At 43.3% G+C, this 22,865-nt stretch overlaps 1 protein-coding gene across 1 annotated transcript in view; it reads left to right on the plus strand.

The window, feature by feature from the left end:
* Positions 1-22,865, plus strand: part of LOC148840416 (EF-hand calcium-binding domain-containing protein 6) — a 34,320-nt gene extending 11,455 nt beyond the window's left edge. The window contains exons 6-18 of the mRNA XM_088922076.1: positions 447-584; positions 1,088-1,224; positions 2,194-2,336; positions 2,854-3,050; positions 4,791-4,898; positions 6,747-6,812; positions 7,355-7,465; positions 15,716-15,854; positions 16,941-17,065; positions 19,972-20,215; positions 21,615-21,787; positions 22,087-22,255; positions 22,571-22,865. Of these exons, the coding sequence (XP_088778202.1) occupies positions 447-584; positions 1,088-1,224; positions 2,194-2,336; positions 2,854-3,050; positions 4,791-4,898; positions 6,747-6,812; positions 7,355-7,465; positions 15,716-15,854; positions 16,941-17,065; positions 19,972-20,215; positions 21,615-21,787; positions 22,087-22,255; positions 22,571-22,810 (1,990 nt within the window). The 3' untranslated portion in view covers positions 22,811-22,865. The remainder of the gene's footprint in view (positions 1-446; positions 585-1,087; positions 1,225-2,193; positions 2,337-2,853; positions 3,051-4,790; positions 4,899-6,746; positions 6,813-7,354; positions 7,466-15,715; positions 15,855-16,940; positions 17,066-19,971; positions 20,216-21,614; positions 21,788-22,086; positions 22,256-22,570) is intronic.

Consider the following 22,865-nt stretch of genomic DNA (forward strand, 5'->3'; position numbering starts at 1 on the left):
ACAGAGTCAAAGAGAGCAGAGCAGAGCAGGCTGCCTGAAACCAGTGATTTCAGTTTCTGATCTAATCTCATTATCCCCAAAGATTTTTTTGATAGATCCGAGGCTTTGAGGTCTGCTGTTTTTAAGACTCTTGAAGCAGCAGGTCCCCCAAGCCGTGAGAGCTGTTATCTTTTGAACTGCCAGGTCCTCACTATGGACGCTTTTAACAGCAAGGGGCTGGGTTGGGGGCTGTACTTCGTGGGGCAACCGAGTCAGACAACTGCATAAATATCTGTTTTCGCTACCACTGTCAGGTATGACAGCAAGACGGATTTATCTTTCTGTACATTTTAAACATATATTTTTTTTTAATATTAGGAACGTGAATCAAATATAGATTACTAGTAGTTGGTAGTCTATTATTATTATTATTATCACTATTATTATTTTGCATGTGTATTCCTCAGGTTTGCAGATATGGCCGAACAGCTGGTTCTGAAGAGCCCAGACGGGCCCAGCAGGATTGTGGCCCCAAAACTGAGACACTTGCTGGAGGAGATGGGATTGCACATGGAGGACGAGGAGTTCGAAAAGCTCTGGAAGAGGTTCGATACTAAGTACTAAAATACAGGATTGCTGAAATATGCCCCTTGATCAAAAGCTAGAGAAAGTAGTAAAACAAACCCCAGGGTGAAGACCTCTGACCATTAAAAGCCTAATAATGCATTAACTACAGAACCTTATTCATAACCAGGCTCAGTGGGAGACACAGTTTAAGAACAAAATTCGATTTTTTTATCCTATTTTTAACATTAGTTAACCCCTCTACAACCCTACTGGCCAGTCACAGTCATGCATATTGCAGATCTTACTAGAAAAGAAACTGGATAATTTCATTCCGTCATCTTGGTGACATGTAAAGTAATAGTGATTTCAAACTTTCAAATGGATGTTGCGTTATATGTCACACGTGTCATTGAACTCTCGATATGTTTCTTGGCACCGTGACGCTGTGCTCTTGATAACTGGCTTCTTACTGAGCTCTTGATAAGCTACACTACACGACGCTGTGATCTTGATAAGGTAGAACTCTGGCCTTTTCTTCCAGCAGATATGACCAGGATGGAACTGGAGCCATCAGAGTAGGTGCTCTACTCAAAAGACTTGGGATTGATTTTGAAAAGGATCCCTTGGAAAATGTGGGCCGACAATCAGCAGACTCTGTGAGCATGGAAGATTCACAGAGTAAGTGTCTGATTAAAATTGTTGGAAACAATGATTAGGCATAAAAATAAGTTCAGGTGGGTAGCTAATAAACCTATTACTTGTTCCATAAAAATAAGTTGTTATTTTGGTGCACTGTGACAGTTTTTTTGACAGTTCTTTAATTCCCCACAGGCATCTGAGCAAACTGGCTTGTACCTACAGTATCTCCTACACTGGGCGCTCCCAGTCTAGGTTTTCTACGTCTTCTTAGATGATCAACCTCTTAAAGCTGTGGAGAAGGTTAAAACCCTCCTTTTAAAGTCTTCCTGTTAAGACCTTCAGATGACACAGAAAACCTGAGGGGTTTGGGAACCCGTGCTTTACACCGTAAGGACTCAGGAATGTGTCACAATAAAAATGATCTGCAGTTCTGCACTGCTGGTGAGACTCTGGATGCTCTTGCCTGAACTGGATACCTAAGGGATTCGTAAAAGAATGCCTTGCCTTATTTTATATCTGCTCTGCCCTGGCCTTAAAACAAAATCTCTGGTGCTTTACTGTTTGGACAAGAAGCAACCATTCTATCTGCCAATATGAAGTGTGGGTCCGTTCAAGTCTTGCAGAAATCATGTAAAACTGTAATTACCGTAGCCCCCCACAGAGGGCGCTATTGTACAACAGCTTGTGTGAACCTCAAGGTTTCTGTTTATCCTTACAAGGCTTTCTGACACTAACGTAATCAAATGAACCTGAAGGCGAACCCTAGGTCATATCGTTAAGTTTTAGGTTATTTTTATCAGTTTAATATCTAGAAATAAAAAAACAGGTTAAAAAGCCAGGTGTTGCCAAAGCTACAGTATGACTGTTTCTCTAGCATTTGGCTGAAAGTAATGCTTGACAGTCTAAAGGTGTAGCACAGCACCTCAAAAGAACGGAAGAGACTCTCCTCCAGCTATGGGTCTGCAGAGTCCCCTGACGCTGTCTTTGTGTGTGTGTGTGTGTGTTCAGAGCAGTCCAGGATGCTGTCCAAGGCAGAGGAGGAGCGCAAAGCCTCCATCACCATAGAGCAGTGGCTGAAGGACAAGTTCAGAGAAGGCTTCCAGAGGATGAGGAGTGAATTTGAAAGATGCAGCCCCACAAAGGAGAACAAGGTACGAGCATGCCAGCAGGGGGAGGAGACGGCACTCGGGCTTTGGTCCTTCCTGGGGTGGTGAGGCGGGGGAAGAGGACAGGCAGCATGTGTCCACTTAGAAGCAGACGGGAAGCGGAAATCAGCGGGGCTGGGTTGGCATTCCCTTCTGAGATCGTCTTCCGCCACGTGATCCTATTACTCATCTCCGGTCTCATCTTCAATCAGTCAACTTACTGTGCGAGGTGGACTGAAGACTGGAGGACACAGTGAATCAGACACATCCGAAACTGGAGCGGCCCGTTCCTGATCTAGATTATTAGCCGACGGATCAGAGCGTCTCGCCAACCAGTGGAGTGAAAAGTAGAGTGAGCGGACAAATCAACTGCTTGCATTCATTCCAAACCCAAACGTCCATGGATTCAGTTAGAAAAAAAAGTGTTTCTCCTTTACACTGTGTGCATTTGACTCTGAGAAAAAAAAAACGGTTTTGTTCTAAATGTTAATGTGATTTTCTCGTGTCTTTTTCCCTTATAAAGGTTCCACTGGACGAGTTTCTGCGTGTTTTGGCGAAATTCGACTTGCACTTGAAGAAAGAGCACCTGAGTCTTTTCCTGGCTCGATGTGGTCTGGAAGGCAGCAAGGCTGGGATTGACTACGTCAAATTCCTCGGGAGATTTCAGGACCGCAGCGAGGAAGGAGTCACCCACAAACTGCTGTCCAACCCGCAGCACAAGTTAGTATCTCTGCATCCGCCTCAGAGGGATCTCAGAGCTCCAGTCCTAACACTTCGAAAAACAACCTGCTTTATTCCTATATTTCAAGCGAAATACCTCATATTTTTGCAATTTCATTAAAAAAAAACTATCAAGAATCTAATACTGTGCAATATTTACTCATCCCTCCCAAACCAACCCTTACTGTGTGAAAGGCCTGCTCTTGGTGTTGAGAATAATACAGTATATTTTGGGAAGCAGATGCCACAGGCTTTATAACTTTTGTGGACAGGGAACGCAAACAATTTATAACAATACTAATACGCAAATGCTCATCCGTCCTTGGAGAAACAATAAAGTGGCATTGTGAAAGTACAGATTTCACCATTTACAGCCTGCGTCTGTCGGGAAAGAGAGACTGTTGCAGACTCTTTGGGCTTCCTGTCCCGGGCGCATGTTTTCAATTGTGACAGTCGTGTAAAGTGAGTGGGTACCCTGTGCCGGCCAGCAGCTTAAGTAGTGTTAATCACCCCGAAGAGGCTGAGAAAACACTATACAGTACAGTGAGTCCCAGGGGGCAGGGGGTCTAACACAAGGCCTGGCTGTGTACACAGCTTGCAGGACAATTGCCCTGTTTAACCCCAGAACCCAAAGAGATCTTTGGTGATCTCTTGGCTGTTTTACAAATGGCAACAGGAAGACCGCTTAAGATGCAGACCCAGATGCCGGACCAAATTAGTGCAAAAGTTGAAGTCTTAAGTTTTAAACTTGCCAAATGTTACAGAACGTGTTCATTTTGTTAATGAAAACCTGCAACAGATATGATCTAGGTGGAGTGTGTGCAGTTTACACTGCAGCAGCTGCAAATGTTACGAAAGTTAAGTCTTCAGGGTGGTTATGTGCTAGTGTGCAGCTCAGCAGCAGATACTCATCTCTGTACTCCCCACTGAAGGGCATGAAAGAAAACGACTCCTTCCTCTCGAGACAATTCTCACACTGATGGGACTGCAGATCAGAAGACTGAAGATACAGAAAAATGAGCAGATAAATGTCTGTGTGTGTCTCTCTGTGTGTGGGTAGCCATCGGAAATGCTCCACCAACACCATGTGAAATCAGCATCACCGGCCTCAACACGATGTGTTGTTCCTGACTATACACAGTAGCTGCTTGCAGCCTTTAATCAGAAATAATGGAGTCCTGGGATCACCAGTCTGATCAATACTGGGGACAGAACTGCAAGTGCTGAATCATGACAGAAACGCCGGGACAGCTCTTTCGATCACCCTCCTGTGTGATGCTAAGGCTATTTTATTTCTGACTGTTCGTGTTGCTGAACACCACAATTTCAGCTGTGCTGTACCATCCCTGGATGTATCAGCACCTATTTTACAAAACAAAACATGAAGCCTGGGATTTTAATGTGTTTTATTTTTGTATGCCTAGCAGACTTTAAATATAGAACACAACTTTGTTTGTTAAGTTTACGACACAAACAACGCTTCCAATAAATATTGCCTTGGATTTTGTGAAATCCCAAAATATCTAACATGGGATTTCAGATGTTAAAAAAATATTCAGATGTACATCTAAGAATTGAGATTTGGTGAATTCCCTGAGTAAATATGATAGGATTTCTGAAATCCCCGGTTTCGTGTTCTTACTGTAACATATACAGTATCTGTGGTACAAACATATCATAATCATTAGATTCGATTTCTGGAAAATTTGTTTTCTGACACTTCACACTGTTCTTTTTCAGATTCAATCGAGAGGAAAACATCAGCCTGGCCTCTACAGTCACAGCGATAGAGGCGAAACTTGCACACCTGTTTCAGTCTGATTTCCTAGCTCTTTTAGACACATTTCGGTAAGTAACACACTCCCTCAAATTTGGCTTGTGCGTGAAGTAATAATCCCAACTGTTACTGATACACACTCTCAAATACTCAAATTAAAATGGCCAAACCCAGCAGGCACTAAGAACTGCGTCACAATTCTTCACAGAATATTCACTAGAACTATAGGCAGTACAGGTGCACAGGTTTGAAGAAGATTTGAAGTTGTTCTGTTGACAATAAAATATATTATTTTTAATTTTTGAAACTGGGAATCTAATTACCGGTTATGGCAAAACTGACTGTAATATACCTTCATGGCTGTCCAGCTTTTTTTCTTATGATGCACATGAAACTAATCCCTTTTGTTTCAGAGAGCTCTGGGAGATAGGCGTGTTTTGTTACAGGGTGCCTGTTGGCAGGTCTATATTCTGTACATAAAGTATAGATGATAATAGTATATTATCTTCCTCTTGCTGTCTCTTGCGAACAACTATACTTATTTTATCTCAGACAGGTTTGTGAGCCCCACAACTGCAGTGTAAACTAATACAGACAGCTCAGAGGGACAGCTGCTCTGTTACAGTGCCATATCAGTGAAAGTCTCGTCACCACAAATCTGCTGGTATTAGTGCCATACTAAAACAGTGTTCATATATACTCAGGGTGGAACCTGAGAGAAACAAGTTGAAATGGTGAATGAAAAATGATGAAGGTATTCTGGTATCAAACCATGCAAAAAGGAGGAATAATTGACTCTGGACTTTGAACTATTCCTTCACAAAAATAATGAGGTCAGAACATGCCACTGAAAAATGCAAGGGATGTTTTGGAAGAATCTTTGACTACATGCAGAAGAATATTTATGAAGTGAAAGTCAAATACTGGCTGAGTGTCAGGTTGACTGTCGTTAGCACACGGGAAATGCAGACTTGATTGTTGTGCCTGAGAGGCCGGTTTCAGCAGAGACTGTAGTTGAATTCCTCACAAAGATGAGCAGAAAGGCCGTGAGAGTGTTATGGAAGGAAGTGTTTGTGGCTCAGTCCAGGTACAGCAATGCTTCAAAACACACAAAGTTCTTTGCTACCGTAGCTCAACAGCAAACAGAACAAAAATTGTTAACTTGTTCTGACTGATGTCAATCATACTAGAGAAAACACTGTGTGTGTCTTCCCTACAGGAAAGTCTGTGCTTGAAATCAAACTCCTCTGAACAGATGTGATCTGTCTTGTGCAGTGACTTGGTTGAAGTGGGAGAGGATATAAGCCCTTACTTGAGACGAGTCGGCAATCTGCCAGGGCAGTTAAAAACCTAAACCTTATGATAGAGTGTAGAGGTGGCCCTGCTATTCTGTCCACCACTGAAACTGTCCAGAATAACCTCCTCAGCGTTAAACGTCGTGGTAATCGCTATCCAAGATTAGCGTGGATCTCTCTTAATTGGCCGCCACCAGTCCAATGTCACTACTGTTTGCAAGTCTTCTGTGTGTGTCTGTGCTCCTCCACAGACTTCATAGGCATCTTTCCCCTTCCCGACAAAGACTGATCACATGGCGAGAACAAGACAGAAAAGCACTATGCCATCCTGCAATCAGGACCTAGCACAGTGCAAGCGCCAGCCTTCAGCTTACCTGCGGTTAGCATGTAGCCTTGGGTGAACAGCTTGCCGCATAATCATACCAAACCAGCAGGGGGCGTCCAATTTCTTGGTGGAGGGAAAGCATTGCGGTAGATGGGAATAATGCTGAAACAAACCCATGATTATGACACTTGTCTGTTACAGTTTGAGAGGAATTGGTCACATACATTGATTTTTGAGGCTTTATAACGATTCGTATGATTGTGTTACATCCTCATATGCCTTTTGTGTCTCTTTTCCAGGAAAATTGACAAATTTGACAGGAGAATCATAAGCCAGCAGGAGTTCAGAGCTGCGATTGAAAGCAGGTATTATCTGTGGTGCCGATTTTTCAATCTCTTTGTTGACTTGGATTATTTTTTAAAAGATCATTAATAATATATAGCTGGCTGCAGAGTTGCATACATAAGTATTGAAAATTAATTTTCTGCCATGTGTATTGTATGTAATCTAAATCCCTTTTGAACTTGTTTGTATTGCACAAATCAATTTACAGCAAGACACTGCGCATTCGTTTTTTGTATTTATTTTTAAGAGCTTTGTTTAGAACTAGAATTCTTTTGCTGCGACCAGAGAGGCAGCGATTTGGCTGAGGTCCTGGACTGCAGGGCGCAGAGTATATCCTTTGATTGAGAGCTAGACGCTGTGCGTTTCGAGACGCTGTGGCCGGGGAAGCCCTGATTAACCTCTGACACTCATGTGTGGGGCATCCGCTCTTGAGCTGCGAGGCCCTGACAAAGAGTTAATGACCGGCATATGCTGAGGGCATTGTGGTTCGTGTTGACCCAGCAGTGACCAGGCGGAACGGCCGAGCTCCTGGCTAGTGTGACTGCCTCCCTCTGCCCCGCAGGTTCAGCGTGGAGATCGCCGATGACGAGTTTGAGCAGCTGCTGGACAGGCTGCCCCTCGATGGAGAAGGGAATGTGCAATACGCCCAGTTCATGGCTACCTTCGACTCCCGGTAAAGAGCCCTGCTCCACTCGCTCCCCCTTCCTTCTTGTTTCCAGTTTTTGTTTCAGTTTGTAGCTTGGCCCGGGCTGTGTCTGGGTCTTCCTCCGGCTGTTTGCGGGGAACGCCTCCTGCGATTTGCTTCTCGGCTTACGACATACAGTGGTCCAGTTCTTCTCGGAATCTTCTCTTCCATCATTGTGATGAACTTTTCACCCCGGTGATCATCGAGCCTGTGAAAGCTTGTGGGTGTGAAAAAGAGTCCGTCCTCCTTAGGAGCTCCGACTTTTCCCTGTCACAACCTCCCTCTGAAATCCAACTCGAATCTCAGGCTGTCCTCCTGGCCACATTCCTTTGAGCTTGCTCTTGGAACGGTGAACGGAGCAGCTGGCTGGGCTTGCCCTTCTCTGGGCAGTCAATCCTTGCATTTGCTTGTAGGTGTTAAAAAGAGTGTGGTTCCACAGGCAGAGCACTTTATATGTAGAAAGACGCTCCTTTGTCCTCCTCTGATCTGCAGTACACACCTCAGTGACGCTCAATACCCTGTCGGCGCCAGCGACCCTGCTACACAACAGATTAGAAAGGAGAAATGACCTCACCTTTTGAATTTAGGGAATAAATGTATCAGTAACCTCACTAGAATGAGAAACCTCTGCATCAGACAGGAGCTGGAGTCTGTGCCCCAGCAGCTTGACAACAGCAGCACTGTGTAACATTAGTCACATCTACAGTTCTATACACCTGACACATCTCAGTAAGATATTACTTACCGAGGGGATAGTTCTGGATGTGCTTTTCCATCACAGTCATTCTCCAAAGCTTGCATCACTAGAAAATTGCTTCCAAACTTTAAAAAAAATACAGAGTAGTTTTAAACCTCTCTTTTCAGTTTCTAAATGTTTTGACGTTGATCTGTACTGGATACTGCTCAAAACCTGCTTTATCGTGATATCATTTTACAATATGAGCACAGAAGTGGGAGTTAGGACACACAAACAAAACCAGATCGAGCAGCTCAAGTGTGAAAACAGACTGACACTACATCAGGAGCACTGCACGAACCCAGAAGTGGCAACCAAGACAACATTTAACATTAGCAGCAGCAGTTAAATTAGGCTTCAATTAGGCTTAACCCAGCAAAGCCACAACCTGTCATGTGCCCATGACACCATGTGCACGTGCCCAGATCTGCAGAGGGTATCCCCTTAGCTTGTGGCTCTGGGGCTGCCCTTTTATTAAGGTGCTCTTGCCTAATCCAACTAATCTTAATATAATCAGTGCAAGAGCAGCAATCTTCACTTTCTTTGCCCAAGTGCTCCTCGATCCACACGATTTTGGGGTGTGGACCAGACCCAGAAAGGAAGGACAGAGAGAATACAAAAAGAGAAAGGCAAGAGAAAAGCAGTACAGCTGGATACCCTCATCATGCAGTATCGGCACTGAGTCACCGTGCAATACAGTCGTAGCCCCAGGCTTACACCCATTACACATTGAATAAAAAATGTACTTTACATTTGTTTTCTGTCTTTAACTTTAAAAACAACAGCGGCAGTGCAGCTGAGTCTAACCTTGACAGCCTCATTGGGTATCATGCCTAAATGGCTTGGGGGAGCTGACCGAGAAAGACACATGTAAACTCAGAACAACCCTTAACTATTGAATGAATGGTGACCAAAACAAACGGCTTGCAAATGGTTCTTAAACGACGCGGGGTAATGAATTTTAAAGTGCTTCAGCAGCAGATTCCAGACATGTGGTGCTGGATTGAGTGGGTGTGTGTGGACAGGGAGAACTCTGTGTGTGTGTATGGGATAAAGACCTATACAGCTAGCCTGGGCTTAGCTGACAGGTGACAAGAGTTACACTGAATAGGGATTTTGTAATAGCAACAGGCAGGAAAGCTAGGCTTCCAAAGACCCTCTGAAAGGAGAACAGTAACAGTTCTTACACCCTGAAACAAAATGACTGCAGAGAATAATGTAGTTAACATAGTTGTCATTTTGCAAATCAAAGTGCCCACTTGTCCCTTCTTCCGAAAGGTATGAAGGTTTAAATGTATTAATTACACACATCACAATCTCAGTAGTTCTATACCCACAGACCCTGGGTGTATGGGTTCTTCCTAGTGTGTTTTATGATAGAAGCAAGTTAAAAAAACAAGGATGTTTATTGCGTTTTCCCAAAAAAAAATAGTTACCTATTTTTAAAGCTTAAGACGTACAAAATGGTTTATAGTTACTCAGACTGGAACAAACGTCAGTTAACAAGCCTTATACAGTAGGAAGTTTTCCTCTGATAGAATAGGGGAAAATTTTGCATATATTAAATTACTTATCTGGGCAGACAAATATGGCAATATCTGAAGTTCTTGATATATAAGTTAATGAAAAGAGATATGGATAAGGAGAAAGAGATTAAAAAAACAACAGTCTGTGTGACACAGTAAAACTAGACAGAGAAAATGCCAGCTAAAATGTTTTAGCCTACAAGATAAATGTATTGGGAAAAGGTGCTATGTAGAAATAGTAGTAGCTATACCAATGAGAAATTGTACTGATGAATAGAAACAACAGAACTGAAGCAATATAATGACACATTGTCTGTGGTGAAAAGCTTAGTATTCCAAATAAGAAGAGCAGAAAGCAAGATTACCCTCTAAGAGTTCCTTAAGCACTTGGGTTGACAGAAAAAATAATTTTAGAGACCCAAATGTTCCTACTGTGAAAAGAAAATACAGTCTAACTGGGCCATTGAGAGAGACGACAAAGTTCTTTCTTTTTTCAATCGATCTTTTCACAATATGGGCTCTGTGAGCGGGCAGAAACAAAAAGGGTGGCATGTTCTCATCCATGGGGTGCTGAAGCTCTCGGCCGTCAATTAAATCATCTTCTGCCGGCCGCAGCAGCAGAGCCCGAGTTTGTGTGGTCCTTTCGGAGTCAGACAGCGGAGTGGGAGCGACCGGCCGGGCGATGGGGTCTGTTCCTCCTGGGTGACGGAGACATCGGGGTCTGTGTGGGAAATGCGAGGAGGAATCCCAGGCTGATTTAGTCTGAGTTCTTCCATTTGTCCTTTAGTTTTTATTCCCAGGGTGGCAGCCGGGAAGGAGGAAAAAGGTGACGTTAGGGAGATACTAGTAAAAGTTAGTGCTGGTCAGACCTGGGGACAACAATAGCGCAGTGTTGTTGAGGGCTGCATCCAGGACTGGGATATTCTTCCCATGTCAGTATAATCACTACTGGGAGGTAGCTCGATTAAGGATTACCATATCATTAATAGTATCCATGACTTTTGTTCAAAGGCTACTTGTGTAATGTTGCCTTGTGGATGAAGCAGCCTAATCCTCTGAGCTGCAGCTGTAGAAGAGCAAGATTCTGAGAGCCGCCCACACTGACTTCCCTGTCCCTCCGGATCAGTGCTGAAACACAGATAGAAACAACAGTCATCTCAAAGCCAGGGGTGGAGAAAAAAAAGAGGAGACATCCATTCTACATTTCCACATTTATCCCCGAGTTCCAGGCTTTGCCAATGTCTCCCATTCATCCCTTTCTGACATTCGGATCACCGCTCAGATGGTGGGCCAGATTAAAAAAGAACAATACAGTTTTAAATGTAAAAAATGTGAATCTATTTATTCCCCCCCCGCCACCACCACGGTCCCATGCATGAGAAAAAAACACAGAAGCATTTACAAGTTATCTCTCTGGGTGTCTGGTCTGTATGGACTCTTATGATTTTTAACAAAGGTCACTGGGTTAAGCATCTCCTTTGTAGCCCTAACTGAACACAGATCACGTTCCTCTGAAGGATAATCAATTAATTACGTGCCATAAAGATACATAATATCCACAAATACCATAATGCAGAGGATCATTTATCATCAAACTAGTTTACCAGAAATAGTTTCACAAAATCTGTCTGACAAAGAATCGACAGCAGAAATTGTTGTTTCTTCTTTCCGAATTTCAGCATGGAATTGCTTGATCCTTTGCAGCCTTCACACACTGAGACAGCTCCCCAATCTGACAATCTTGCAATCTGACCAAACACCTTTGGGCTGAGATTAAAGAGTAGAATTTCTAGCATTACCGTTACACTAGCGATTTGGTATTTGGTAAATATCTGATAGCTCATCTTGTCAATTCAGCTCATTCCACAGACCGTTCAGAGAAATTGAAACACCCCAGAGAAAAGCCTGGTTCTGCAAGCCAAGGCGAAGGTTGAACCTTAACAACCTGCCAACAGCTTGCAACAAAAACAAAAGAGAGGCTTTTGTTCATATTTGTCAGAGAAAATAAAAGTCAATAAGTATTCAGTCGGGGTTTCCTGTTAAAGCTGGGGTACTTGCGTTAAGGAGTGTTCTGCCCCTGCAGGGTTAAAATCACGTCATTGGAGTTAGATTACAACTCGTGCATCAAGAGGAGTAAAAACTTGACTTGAAAGAGCTGTACGATCTCTGTGTCTGGCAAAGGGTTCTCATGCTGCTGATAGAAAAGTGAGGAAACGCAATTTAAAGAGAAGGCTTTTGTAAAAACAGGCTTTTTAGAATGTGATGCTAAAGACAAATAATTGTATAAAAATGGTTTTGGCATTAATCCTCTAATTCCTTTGATTTATTTAAAAAAACTCTTCTGATACCAAAATTATAAGGGTGACACTTTACTATGATATACACTTTGCAGTTAGATATGAGAGCAATCTAACAGTTCTTCACAAGCCTGCAGTTTGTCATGAGTAAAAGCTCGTATCAGGTTGTTGACACTCTGTTAATGCCTGAGAGCGTAGATAATTTGTAATTGAACTTTGAAACCTACTGTATAACCTGATGTGTTTCCATTATGTCTAACATTATATCTTCCTTTTGGTGAATACAGGACCCCCAGCTAGAGCCATGACAGGCCCCACAGACTCGCATGTGTAGTATGTGACTTTAAAAGAGCTCCGCCAGAGCATTCTTTTAGTGGCCAAATCCAACAATCTCTGCTGTCAAACAGCACTGCCATTCCACTCAGATCTACTCCTGAAGTCCCCTTTCTCATAGTGTGTGGGACCAGCAATCCCAGCTAGATCGCCTCCTGGAGCAAAGTGTTCTACAAGCTGCTCATACAGCAGATAAGCGGACCAGAATTCAGTGCAAGCCGGTCTTTAAAACCACTTCTTACCTTTTTTTTTGCCTGTGCCTGGAAATCCGGAGAGGCAGTTCTGAGAGGCTAAACTGGGTGGTTGGGCTCTGTCTGAAAATGAGGGTGAATACAGTACAGACTCTCTCCTACGCAATTCTGATCCCCCAGAAAAGAATAGAAGCAATAAATGCTTAATTCGTATATATATACTGTATATTCCTGGACTGTATTACTGTCATGCATAATACAGCTGAAAGAAATAATCCAGTGATTTAAAACTCTTATTTCAAGGACTTAAATTTTTTCAGATTCAGTTCTCTCTCTATCTGCTGTAGCTGAACTTTAAAACAAAAAGGCCGATATCAAAAACATTTTTTCAGTTCAGATTTTACTGCAACTTGGAAATGGAAATGGTTTTATTGCTTCAGATGTGAATGCTTCAATTTTTAATTAAAACGTATTTTTAATTTGTAAGTAAAATAAGATATTAGTTTTCAACTTTTCAAAAGGAGTAAAATTATGTGTGTCAATTTTCTTATTCAACGTACAGTATCACTGACTATTCCCAAGAGAGCAGATAACATCTGTTCCAGGCCTTGTTTCCTCAATCGGTTCTTGACTGTGTCTTACTGGCACATTGTCTGAATGTGGATTTGGATTGACTTAAGGTGGATAAAGACTTTATCATTCTTGAGCTTGAGAAGTAAATCGACTCAAAATCAGAAGCAAAATTTGATTTAAAAACAGAAAAGGTGACAGAAAGAAAACCACTTTGACAGTGTGAATCAGAGACCCAGAGGAGTCCAGATCCTATAATGTTTTTCTAGGCGAGAAGAAAATCAGATGTTGAAAAACATTGTCAGAGAGGAGCCGCGTGTCTGGCGGTGTGATCCTCAGCACAGCGGTGGTACAGCTGTCCTCAGTGACTTGTGCCCCTCTCTAGTCCTGCTGTGCTGTTGTTTTCTCTGGCCATGTCAGACACAGAGATCCCACTGAGATGTCCACTCTTGGGTCAGCAGAAACATGGGCTCTGATTTTCCACCCGTTCTTTCATCACTGTTGCAAAAACACGCCCTCACCAGCTCCCTGTCTGTGTCTTCCGGCTGCTGAGCGCTTGACCTTCTTTCTGTCTTGTTACTGTTTATCTGAGACGTTCCCAAAGTACACATGGCAGAGCTCTTTTTCTCTACTTCTTTCTCAGCTTAGTGAATTTTAATCTACTAGTCAGCTGTGGTGAATAACAGAAACCTGGATTCTCATTCAGTGCCCATATTTACGGATACAAAAACGCCGTCCGGAAAGCACTAGCTGTGTGGGAGGTGTTGAGATTGACTTACTAAAATCTCTTGTAATTTTTTGAAAGCAGCTCACTTGTGGGCTGATGGCCGTCCCTGAGTTGCGCTGTTTGTCAAATGCGCGGCACCCACACTTACTGTAATAGCAGACATTGAAAATACAAGAGGTGCCCAGCAGAGGATTCTGGAATACTGTGGCGGAGACAGAAAGAGCACAGCTCTCAGGGGAAGAATAACACGAGCCTGATTTGCTGGGTATCGAAAAGGCTTTCTTTTCTGTTTGAACTAATCAGGGATTATTCACATGTTTCCTTTAGCATTCATTTGCTAATTTTTTTTTTCTGAAACTTTGTGCCGTCGCCCTGATCTCCCTGGTGAATATTAAACACCGGGACCCTGCCTCTCGTTAATCGAATGCACATGTTGCTCTCTTAGCTCTTTGCAGAAATGCAAACGAGCGAGTTAACAGTGCAGCACTTTCGGGTCGGGCCTGGAAAGCACGCTGGTTTGCAAGCTCTGCAGTACCTGTGAGAGGACAGGCCGGGCATCTAGGAGCTGGGTGCTTGCATGGAGAAAGGCTCAGGCGATGAACAATTTATTTCTGCTCCTTGCCAAAGCACCTTGCAGGTTTTATCCCTGCCCCGGTGACTGTGAATTTGACCGCTCCTGTCTCGTTTGGATAAAGTTCTCAACTGCTTGCCCGCTGTCAGGCTAATTTTCTTATTGTTTTCGCTTGATTGGTTCTGTATGACCCAGGGGGCAACCTTTAAAACCCACATCACTCTTCAAGCCTCACATGGCCCTCAGTTCCAAAGGGAGTGGAAAGTGGCTGCTGTTTCTCCGGACAAAAGCCTGGAGGTTTCCAGCTAATAGCAGCCCCTAGATCAGCAGCGCTGTCCACCCAAGCGCACCAGGAACACATTAGGGACACCTTTTTGTTTGGGACGTTTTATTTAGATATTATAAGGTTGACTGGGATGTCAAGTTTGTCAGGTGCTTGAGCTCTTTGCCGGTTCCATTTTTTTTTTAAGCCATCAAAAGTATTTATGTTTTTTTCATTATCCTCGCCGTCAGCTTCTGTGAACGTGTGGCTCACCACTGAAGCATGGACTTTATGAAAGTGACAGGAGAGCAAACGGCACATCTCAGGTTTAGCCTGAAGCCGTGAGCTGTGTATCTTGAGAACCCAGGAGGAGTTTTTGCTCCTTTTTTAAGCCTCTGACCAGTACTGGACTCTAGAAACTGGTTTGATTTGACTTACTCAGAGTTCACAAATGGCTGTGTGCACTTGTAGAACTCCCAGGTTCCCCCTTAAAGAGTTTCCTTGCTTTTTGTTTGTATTTCAATTTCAAGCCATCAAATCTTAAATATGTGACTGTAGCACATTATAGAGTTTCTAGGTGTCATAAAATTGCTTTTACAGGAAAATGAAGAAGTAGAATTTTAACAAAACAGGGAGGTGAAAAATGCACTATTGATCTGTCCTTGCCAGAGTGAAATGACTTTATCCTCCTGAATATCCAGAACATGTACATTTTTCATAAACAGTATGATAAAATGAAGATGATGTATGAATTTGAAGTACAACTACTGGTGTGAAAACATGACTGAGCCGAAAGATTTTTATCTTAAATACAAGTTAGAATAACAGAATATTTAAAATGGCATCATGAGGGCAGCAACTGTGTTACACTGTGGACCCATACAATAAGACACAACTTTACACAGGGCAATGAATCGATATCATAGTTTCTTAACGGCATCCTGATTTCATTTACAATAGCAGGTGATGAGAACGCCAGTTAAGAACCACGACAGAAAAAAGTGAGCTCCTCTTTGTGTTTGCAGCAAAGGAGCTCTGAGCCTCTTCGAAGCGAGTTCGGAGGCTGCGTGCGAGTCCGTGGAGGGCGTCCCCAAGGAAGCGAGCGGGCTCCGAAGTCTACAGGAGGGAAAAGCGGGACAGGAGTCTGGCAGGAGCGCAGGGCAGGTAAAGAGCTCTGCGCTGGTGGGCCTTGAGGAATCGTCTGTGGCTTTTCTCACTGCTGCACTGTGAGGTTTTACAGTTTTTGCAAACCATCTAATCTTGATTTGCTGAGCCCAGATGTCGCATCTTTTTATTCAATACCCCTGCTCATGAACCAACAGCAATAAGAGCGTATCTGAGCACCCCCCCCGACAACACACACACACACACACACACACACACACACACACACAAAAGAAATGGAGAAATGGTCCTCAATGTGCTACCGTGCCTTTTGTGTGGCCTGGCTAGCTGTGTGTTACTTCAGCTATAAATCATTTTTGTGTATAGATAGATTTTTAAATGTATAAACATTTGGAAATAAGAATTAAAAATACACATGGAGTGAAGTAGATGTCATATTTTATTAAATAATAGAAAGTACTGAAAATAATTAGTGCATTATTGGAAAGCTTTCAATAATAATTATAGTTATGATTATGTGAGTCATCTTAGGTCATTTTAGATACCGTTAAACCTTCAGAAAGTAGAACAGATGGTTATAGCGTGTGTTTTGATAAAGTCTTCCACTGATCTCAGCTTTTAACCTTTTTCCCGTTTTGAAGACACATTCTATATGTCCCCTACAAAATAAATGAAAACAAATCAAAATGTGGTAAAAGTGCCTTATGAGACCTTGATCTCTGTGTATCATTTCACACTTTACCAGCAGACTGTAACTTTTCACTGGGTGGTTGTGCAAGTCTCTTAGCTGCCTACGTCACCTGCTGTATGTTACAGGTGCATGCTGACAGTACTGCTTCAGTGCTTTAATGAAGCCATTGAAGGCGGCTATTTTGTATTTACTGCCACTTTCGATTTACTGACCAGTGAAATTCAGGCATCGCCCAGAAAGTCACCTTGTATCTTTTATTCTCGGTCAGAATGTAGGATGTCAACAGTCTGTCCAGTATCTCGGGGGTCCGCGAGTCGAAGTGGAGAAGTTCATTCTTTGTAGCATCAAAGGTTTCCTCCTGGCTTGTCACCTTCCGGGCGAAGGAAGGTGTACTTTATGTGTGACCTGTGGCTTTCTGCCTCTCCTTCTTACAGCTCTTCCGAATGATCAAAGTGCTTCTGAATAAACAGTACCATACAGTGGAGAAAGCATTTGAGCAGCTGGATGAAAAAAATACTAAACGCCTGACCCAGGAGACCATGTATCAGCTCTTGAAACGGTAACACTGCCTTCACACTAAAAACGGTTTCTGCCACTTTCCCTGTTCATGTGCTGCAACACACAGTGCATTATACACACACATCTATATACTGTATTTATGTGGGTGTGCAGTTAATGACTGTTTCTGCTTCTGAAAGCATGGTTGAAATTAGTGCCGCTGGAACATCAACTATTATTTTCAAACCATCATTTTCTGCCAGCTGATTCCAGGTTTCAGCTTCTGTAAGTTGTCTGGGGGAGACCCTCGATCTCCTGGTCTCCTGTCAGCATGAGGCAGCATATGAAGGGGATGAGAAGTTACACAAACACACACAGCCCTCTCTCGTGTCATGTGAAATGCTCTTCCAGAGTTTTCTGTTAACTGTGTACTCTAAACAGACTCTAAATCACTCACAACTTTGTGAGAAGGCTAGTAAAGAAGCTGGATTAGCACTAGTTTTAAAATGATAACCCTTTAAAAGCGTGCAGTGTTGTAACAGTCACATTGGTGGGAGTGTGGAACAGGCTGATCAGCCATGCTTTCAGAGCTGATACCCTGGATTCTCCCAAGAAACAGGATGATCTGGACAAGATCATTGGATCAGTTAGCGATCCATAACCCAGTGAAGTAAATGGGCTGAGTGGCTTCCTCTCATCTGTGGCCCCTTTTTATAGTCTTTTAATATACAGTGTTGCTGAACTGTTGCAGAGCTGCAGTACATCCACTCAGCTGAGAGAGCGACTCTGTCACGAGACCTGCTGCAGTGCTTGCAAACTGCAGATAAGGTTTGGAAGTCATTTTTAAATAGACACCACCTGTAAAATTTTACTTTTGCCTTTACTACAATGACAAAGATCTCCTCATGAAAGCTGATCCAGGCGATACAGTCTAAATGGAGTTTATTTAACTAAAGTTCGGGAGGGATGACAACAACCGCGCTCAGTCATTCCCAGGCGTCAGCGATTAGCAATCACTCCCCTTCGTCCTTCCTCCACCGGACACTATAAATACCAAATGCGATCTTTCCCTCTCCTTCGCGTGCGACTTTTGCACCCCACCTCCACCTCAACTCCACCTCTGCAGCTGCCTCTTGGTCACCTCGCGGGGGGGTCCTGGCCTCCTCGTCCTCTGGCCAGGAGGTTGGCCCTCAGCCAAGCGGGTTAAGCCAAATATCCACTCCACAATAGTTCGCCACGCTTTGCTTTTGGGGCGTTGTCATTCCTCGTGAACTATTAAATGTCTGCGAGAGAGTTGAAAAAAGAGGTTTAGTCAACTGCAGAGCCATATCCCCACAGAGGACAACCACAAAGACTTTTCCTCTTTCGAAGAAAGCGTCGTCACATTCCCACAGAACCTTTCAAGCCTTAAAGGCTGGCACACCTGCAAGCGGAAAAAGGTTAAACACACAGAATATTGTAATCCGTTTACATATTCATTTCTATAAATGCATAAAAACAACCGACTAATCTTTGGAAAATTCTTTAGGAAAGATGCCCTTTTTAAGACGTGTGAACCTTATAAATGTGTTTTTGTTCCAGGACAACAGATCCAGAGAGCATTCTGTTTTTCGTGAGAATGGTGCTTTACCCATGCAAGTTAACAAGCTGTTTTTTTTTCTCATGATTAACAAAGCATTTACTGTGTTTTTTTTCTCCAATCTTCCCACTAAGCTTCAGAACACGCTGCTTTTTACATTTGCACGGCTGTTTACGTTTTCCCATGCGGTGCCTGCGCTGTGCAATTACTGGCTACCCAGTTACACCGCGGTAGACATTTAATAAGTGTGTTGGCAGCACAATAAGGTGTTATTTTTTAAAAAGCGGTGTTAAATGGGAAAGTGTGTGTCTTTGTGGGAGGGGGGAGCTCTACAAGAAATTTGTAAACCAATGATAAGTCTAAACCTTTCTCTCCTTTCATTCATCTGGGCTGCTGTCTTTCTCTGACCCCCAATCTTTCCTTTTTATTCTTCTTTTATCTCTCTATTCATTTCTGGCTGGAATATGTTGGTCGCTGCCCTAAATAGAGTTTGAGATGAATAGGACATCTCTGGCGATTTGCATAATCAAAGCTGTGGCACTAGTTTTCAGGCTGGTGAGCACATCAGGACTGTGCCAACTTCAGGAAGGTAAGCCCCTGCAGGACAGCCTTCGAAAAGATTAGTGACACTAACAGGCTTAATCAAGCAAGTGCATGGAGGTTACCCAATGTATCAGGGCTATCCATGCCTATTAGCCTTTGAAGCACAATTAGTTTTCACACATAATTTGATACTTGATATCCATTAGAAAAATCCACAATAACAGTCCAGTGAATATTTTCATACCACCTAATATGAGGACAATATTTACAGTTTTGTTTATTCTTACTGAGCCTTTGAATTGTTATGAGCTAATCATTAACAAAAAATATCTGCAGATTTTTTAAACTGGCATATAAAAAATGGGAGTTGACTGTGCATACTTAAGAATCTGGTGTTCAATGATACTATCATGGCTCACTCTTGTACGAATTCCTAATGCACCTTTGAGGAGAAACTCCTTCAAATAACACTGTTCAAATTTATCACATACTAATCTTTGCATTTTTGTCTTTTATTGAGCATCTGCTTGTAAAATAATTGTGTCTGCTTCTGGAAGTGGACGTGTTTCATGCTTATCAATGGTATAATTTTTTTAAGCTAAAAGCACACCAAATATTCCTCTCCCCCTTCTCCTCCATTGTGATTGGCTTACTTTTGCTATGGTCTAGATTGCTTCTACATTCTTATGGGAAACAGTATATTGCAGGTTGTCTGCCAAGTTCTGGAATTGTCACTCTCAAGGGAAGGATGCAGACAGTCTCTGTCCCCTGCTTACTGTGAGACACTGGTGTCCGTCTGTCAGGAGTTTAACCCACTTTCTAAAGAGCTCCTTCTTATCTTGCAGATTTGACATCAACCCAGAGGTCAGCCGGGGGGAGATCCGAAAACTTTGGGGAACTTTGATTACGAACCAAGACAAAACACTCGATTTCTTCCAGTTTGTGAGACATTTTGGCTACTCTCCCAAATCGGCCTGCTTTCCCAATGCCAAGATAAGTCCCCCAAAGAAGGGGGACGATAATTTCAGGCTCCGCTCCAAGAAGCTCAACTGCGCCTCCGACATACTTGTTGATAGTGTGCGCGCCAAGGTAAGGGCCCTAGTAAAGAGAAAATTGCGCATTTCACGGGTTTTTGTTTGCTGGTCTCTTTTGTGATTAATTAAGTGCTTGTTAAATGTGGCAGAGTGACAACCCAGAGGACTGAAGCCTTTTGTTTATCAAGAACGATTCCAGTCCTCCTCTGTACTTACTGTACCAGACCCCAGACGTCAAGGTAGCACACTGCTCAGGTTGGGGAGACTTGCACTGCTCGTGCAAAAATAACCAAGGCAGTGATCGCTTGGTAAAGTAAAGTAACATTCCTGCAAATACTGCCTTTGAAGTCATATCAGTTAATGGGAACATAATGACATCTGCTTATCTCAGCTAGGAAATGTACAAAATGCTTTAAAGTAAAGGTAGATGCAGCAAGTGTTGGTACGTTGCTTGCTTCGTTGCTGCTTTTGTTCAAATACTGTATGTCCTCTCCGACCTACGTCAACACGGTTTCATTTAATATGGTTTCTCCACTAATTTTGATTTTATGAGAAATTTGTAGCATTAGACTTCCAAACTGGAATTAAACTGAACTCGAATGACTTATATTTTGTGATTATCTGAACTTTTTAGCAAAATCAAATTAAATATGAATTTGTGTAATTGAAAATGTGCCATCGCATTCTGTGCATTACATAAAGACATTAAACAACCTGCAGATTGGGTGTTTTTTTCACATAGGCGTAGCTGCAATGCCACATTTACAGCAATATCAAGAGAGTACCTGTGCTGCGATTGTAAAATTAATCTCTCAGTTGGTCGTATATTGCAAACGGTGAGCAAGACAAGATTGCAAAGTCCAGATGGAAGAAGTTAGCGACTAGAGAAGAAACAGCTGAGAATTTCCCAAAGACTTTGCAGTCCTAAGCGTTTTGGATGTATTATCAAAGTTTGTCTAACACCTGGATTACGGTCTCCGTGCTTTATCCGTAATTGCCAGTTAGTTTTATATTCCTACCTACCCAAACTGACTGGACTGCCTGGGTGTCGAGGGGATGGGAGATCGTGTTCCTCTGACACTCCCACAGACAGAGTCCATGTGCCCGAGAGAGGAGACGGCTCTTCCTGGAGGAGTGCTTGACACTCCTCTTTCTTCACTGCACCGCTGATGTTTTACTGTTGGCTGCAGCTAACGATATTGTTAATCTGCGATCCGATGCTGATAGATATATCAATGCTCTTCAACTTCAGCAATTCAGCTTCAACTGAAGTCAGCTTCAGGACTTCAGATCACGGAGATAAGTGATGCTCATCTCGAGTGCTGGCAGCAGCGCAGTTCAAGTGCCACATGCTCGCCATACTGCGCTCCCTTCAAACAGCCTTTCTCATTGCCTGCTCATCCCTGCTTCTGCACACGTACCCGAGAAAATTAATCGTTTCATTTCCCTTCAAGGTCGAATTCCTGTTCGGCGACCTCCAGAGGGAGTTTGAGGACCTGGATCCATACCAAACCGGATTTGTGAGCAAGGAGGAATTTAAAGACATCCTGACCGAGCTCTGTGCGCATCTCAATGAGTACGAGTGTGACATCCTGGAAAAGAAATTTGAAATCCATGGAGATGGAAGGTGGGTTGAGCATCACATTCTGGGTAGGGATAACAGCCAGGAACCTCCGGAATCATCACCTGAATCCCCTGTTGTTTAAAATGAGCTGTGACAGGTCTGGGCTGTGAGGCAGTGGTGTTGCTAGCGTTGCTTCTATCCTACAACACAGAAAGCTGGTGTAAGGCCACCTCTTGTCTGTGCTAGGCCCAGGGGTTGAAATCTTTAGCAGGAAAGGTGCTGTGTTGGCGAGTTAGTTTTTTCCTGATGAAAAGGATAAATAAATTGCACTTGCTAAATCGCCACATCGCCTTTTCTTTCAGGGTATCGTACGTGGAGTTTCTGAAGCCATTTGCGTTACAAAGGCAGATGCAGAGACATGGAGCCAGCAACATGGCAGCAGTCTTGCACCACATACCCAGACACGAGGCGGAGACACCAGAGAACAAGGCCACGGGGCTGGGTACTCTGACCTCCAGGCTCAGGAACAAGGTGCGAGGAAATCAAGCTGAATACTGTTGAACGGCCGGCATGCTCCTCCAGTTCGTATGGCAATGAAAGCCATATCAATCTGGCGTCCACGCTGGCAGCTCTTGATCAGTTCTGTAATTGTGGTGTTGGTGATATCGGACGCGTTGTTGTTGGATGTCAAACCTGTGTGTAATAAGGATAGACGTGACCTGTGTCCCTGCAGACGTGTCTCAGGGAATTTACTACTCCAGTCATAAGGTTCCTTCCACTGCACCTCAGGAACATCAGCTGACTTCTGGGCTGTTGATAAAACGGTGTGTCTGCGCTTCTCCGCAGCTCCAGGGCGAGAGCGGCAGCCTGCGCCGGGCCTTCAAGAAGCTGGACAGCGGCGGCAGTGGCTTCCTCTCCCTCGCAGAGTTCCGGTCGGTCCTCAAGCTCTGTAACCTCGTCCTGGACGAGGAGGAGGTCTACCACATCCTGGCCAAGTTCGACGAGAACATGAACGGTCAGATCGACTACAAGAGATTCCTGAAGGAAACGGCCAAGAAGCAGGCGACAAAAACGGAGAATGTTTAGTGCAAGAGCACAACTAATGTCCCACTTACAATAATCATTCTTAATGCTCTAACTG

Source organism: Atractosteus spatula, chromosome 1 (assembly GCF_055471065.1).
Source record: "Atractosteus spatula isolate fAtrSpa1 chromosome 1, fAtrSpa1.hap1, whole genome shotgun sequence".
NCBI classification, from domain to species: Eukaryota; Metazoa; Chordata; class Actinopteri; order Semionotiformes; family Lepisosteidae; genus Atractosteus; species Atractosteus spatula.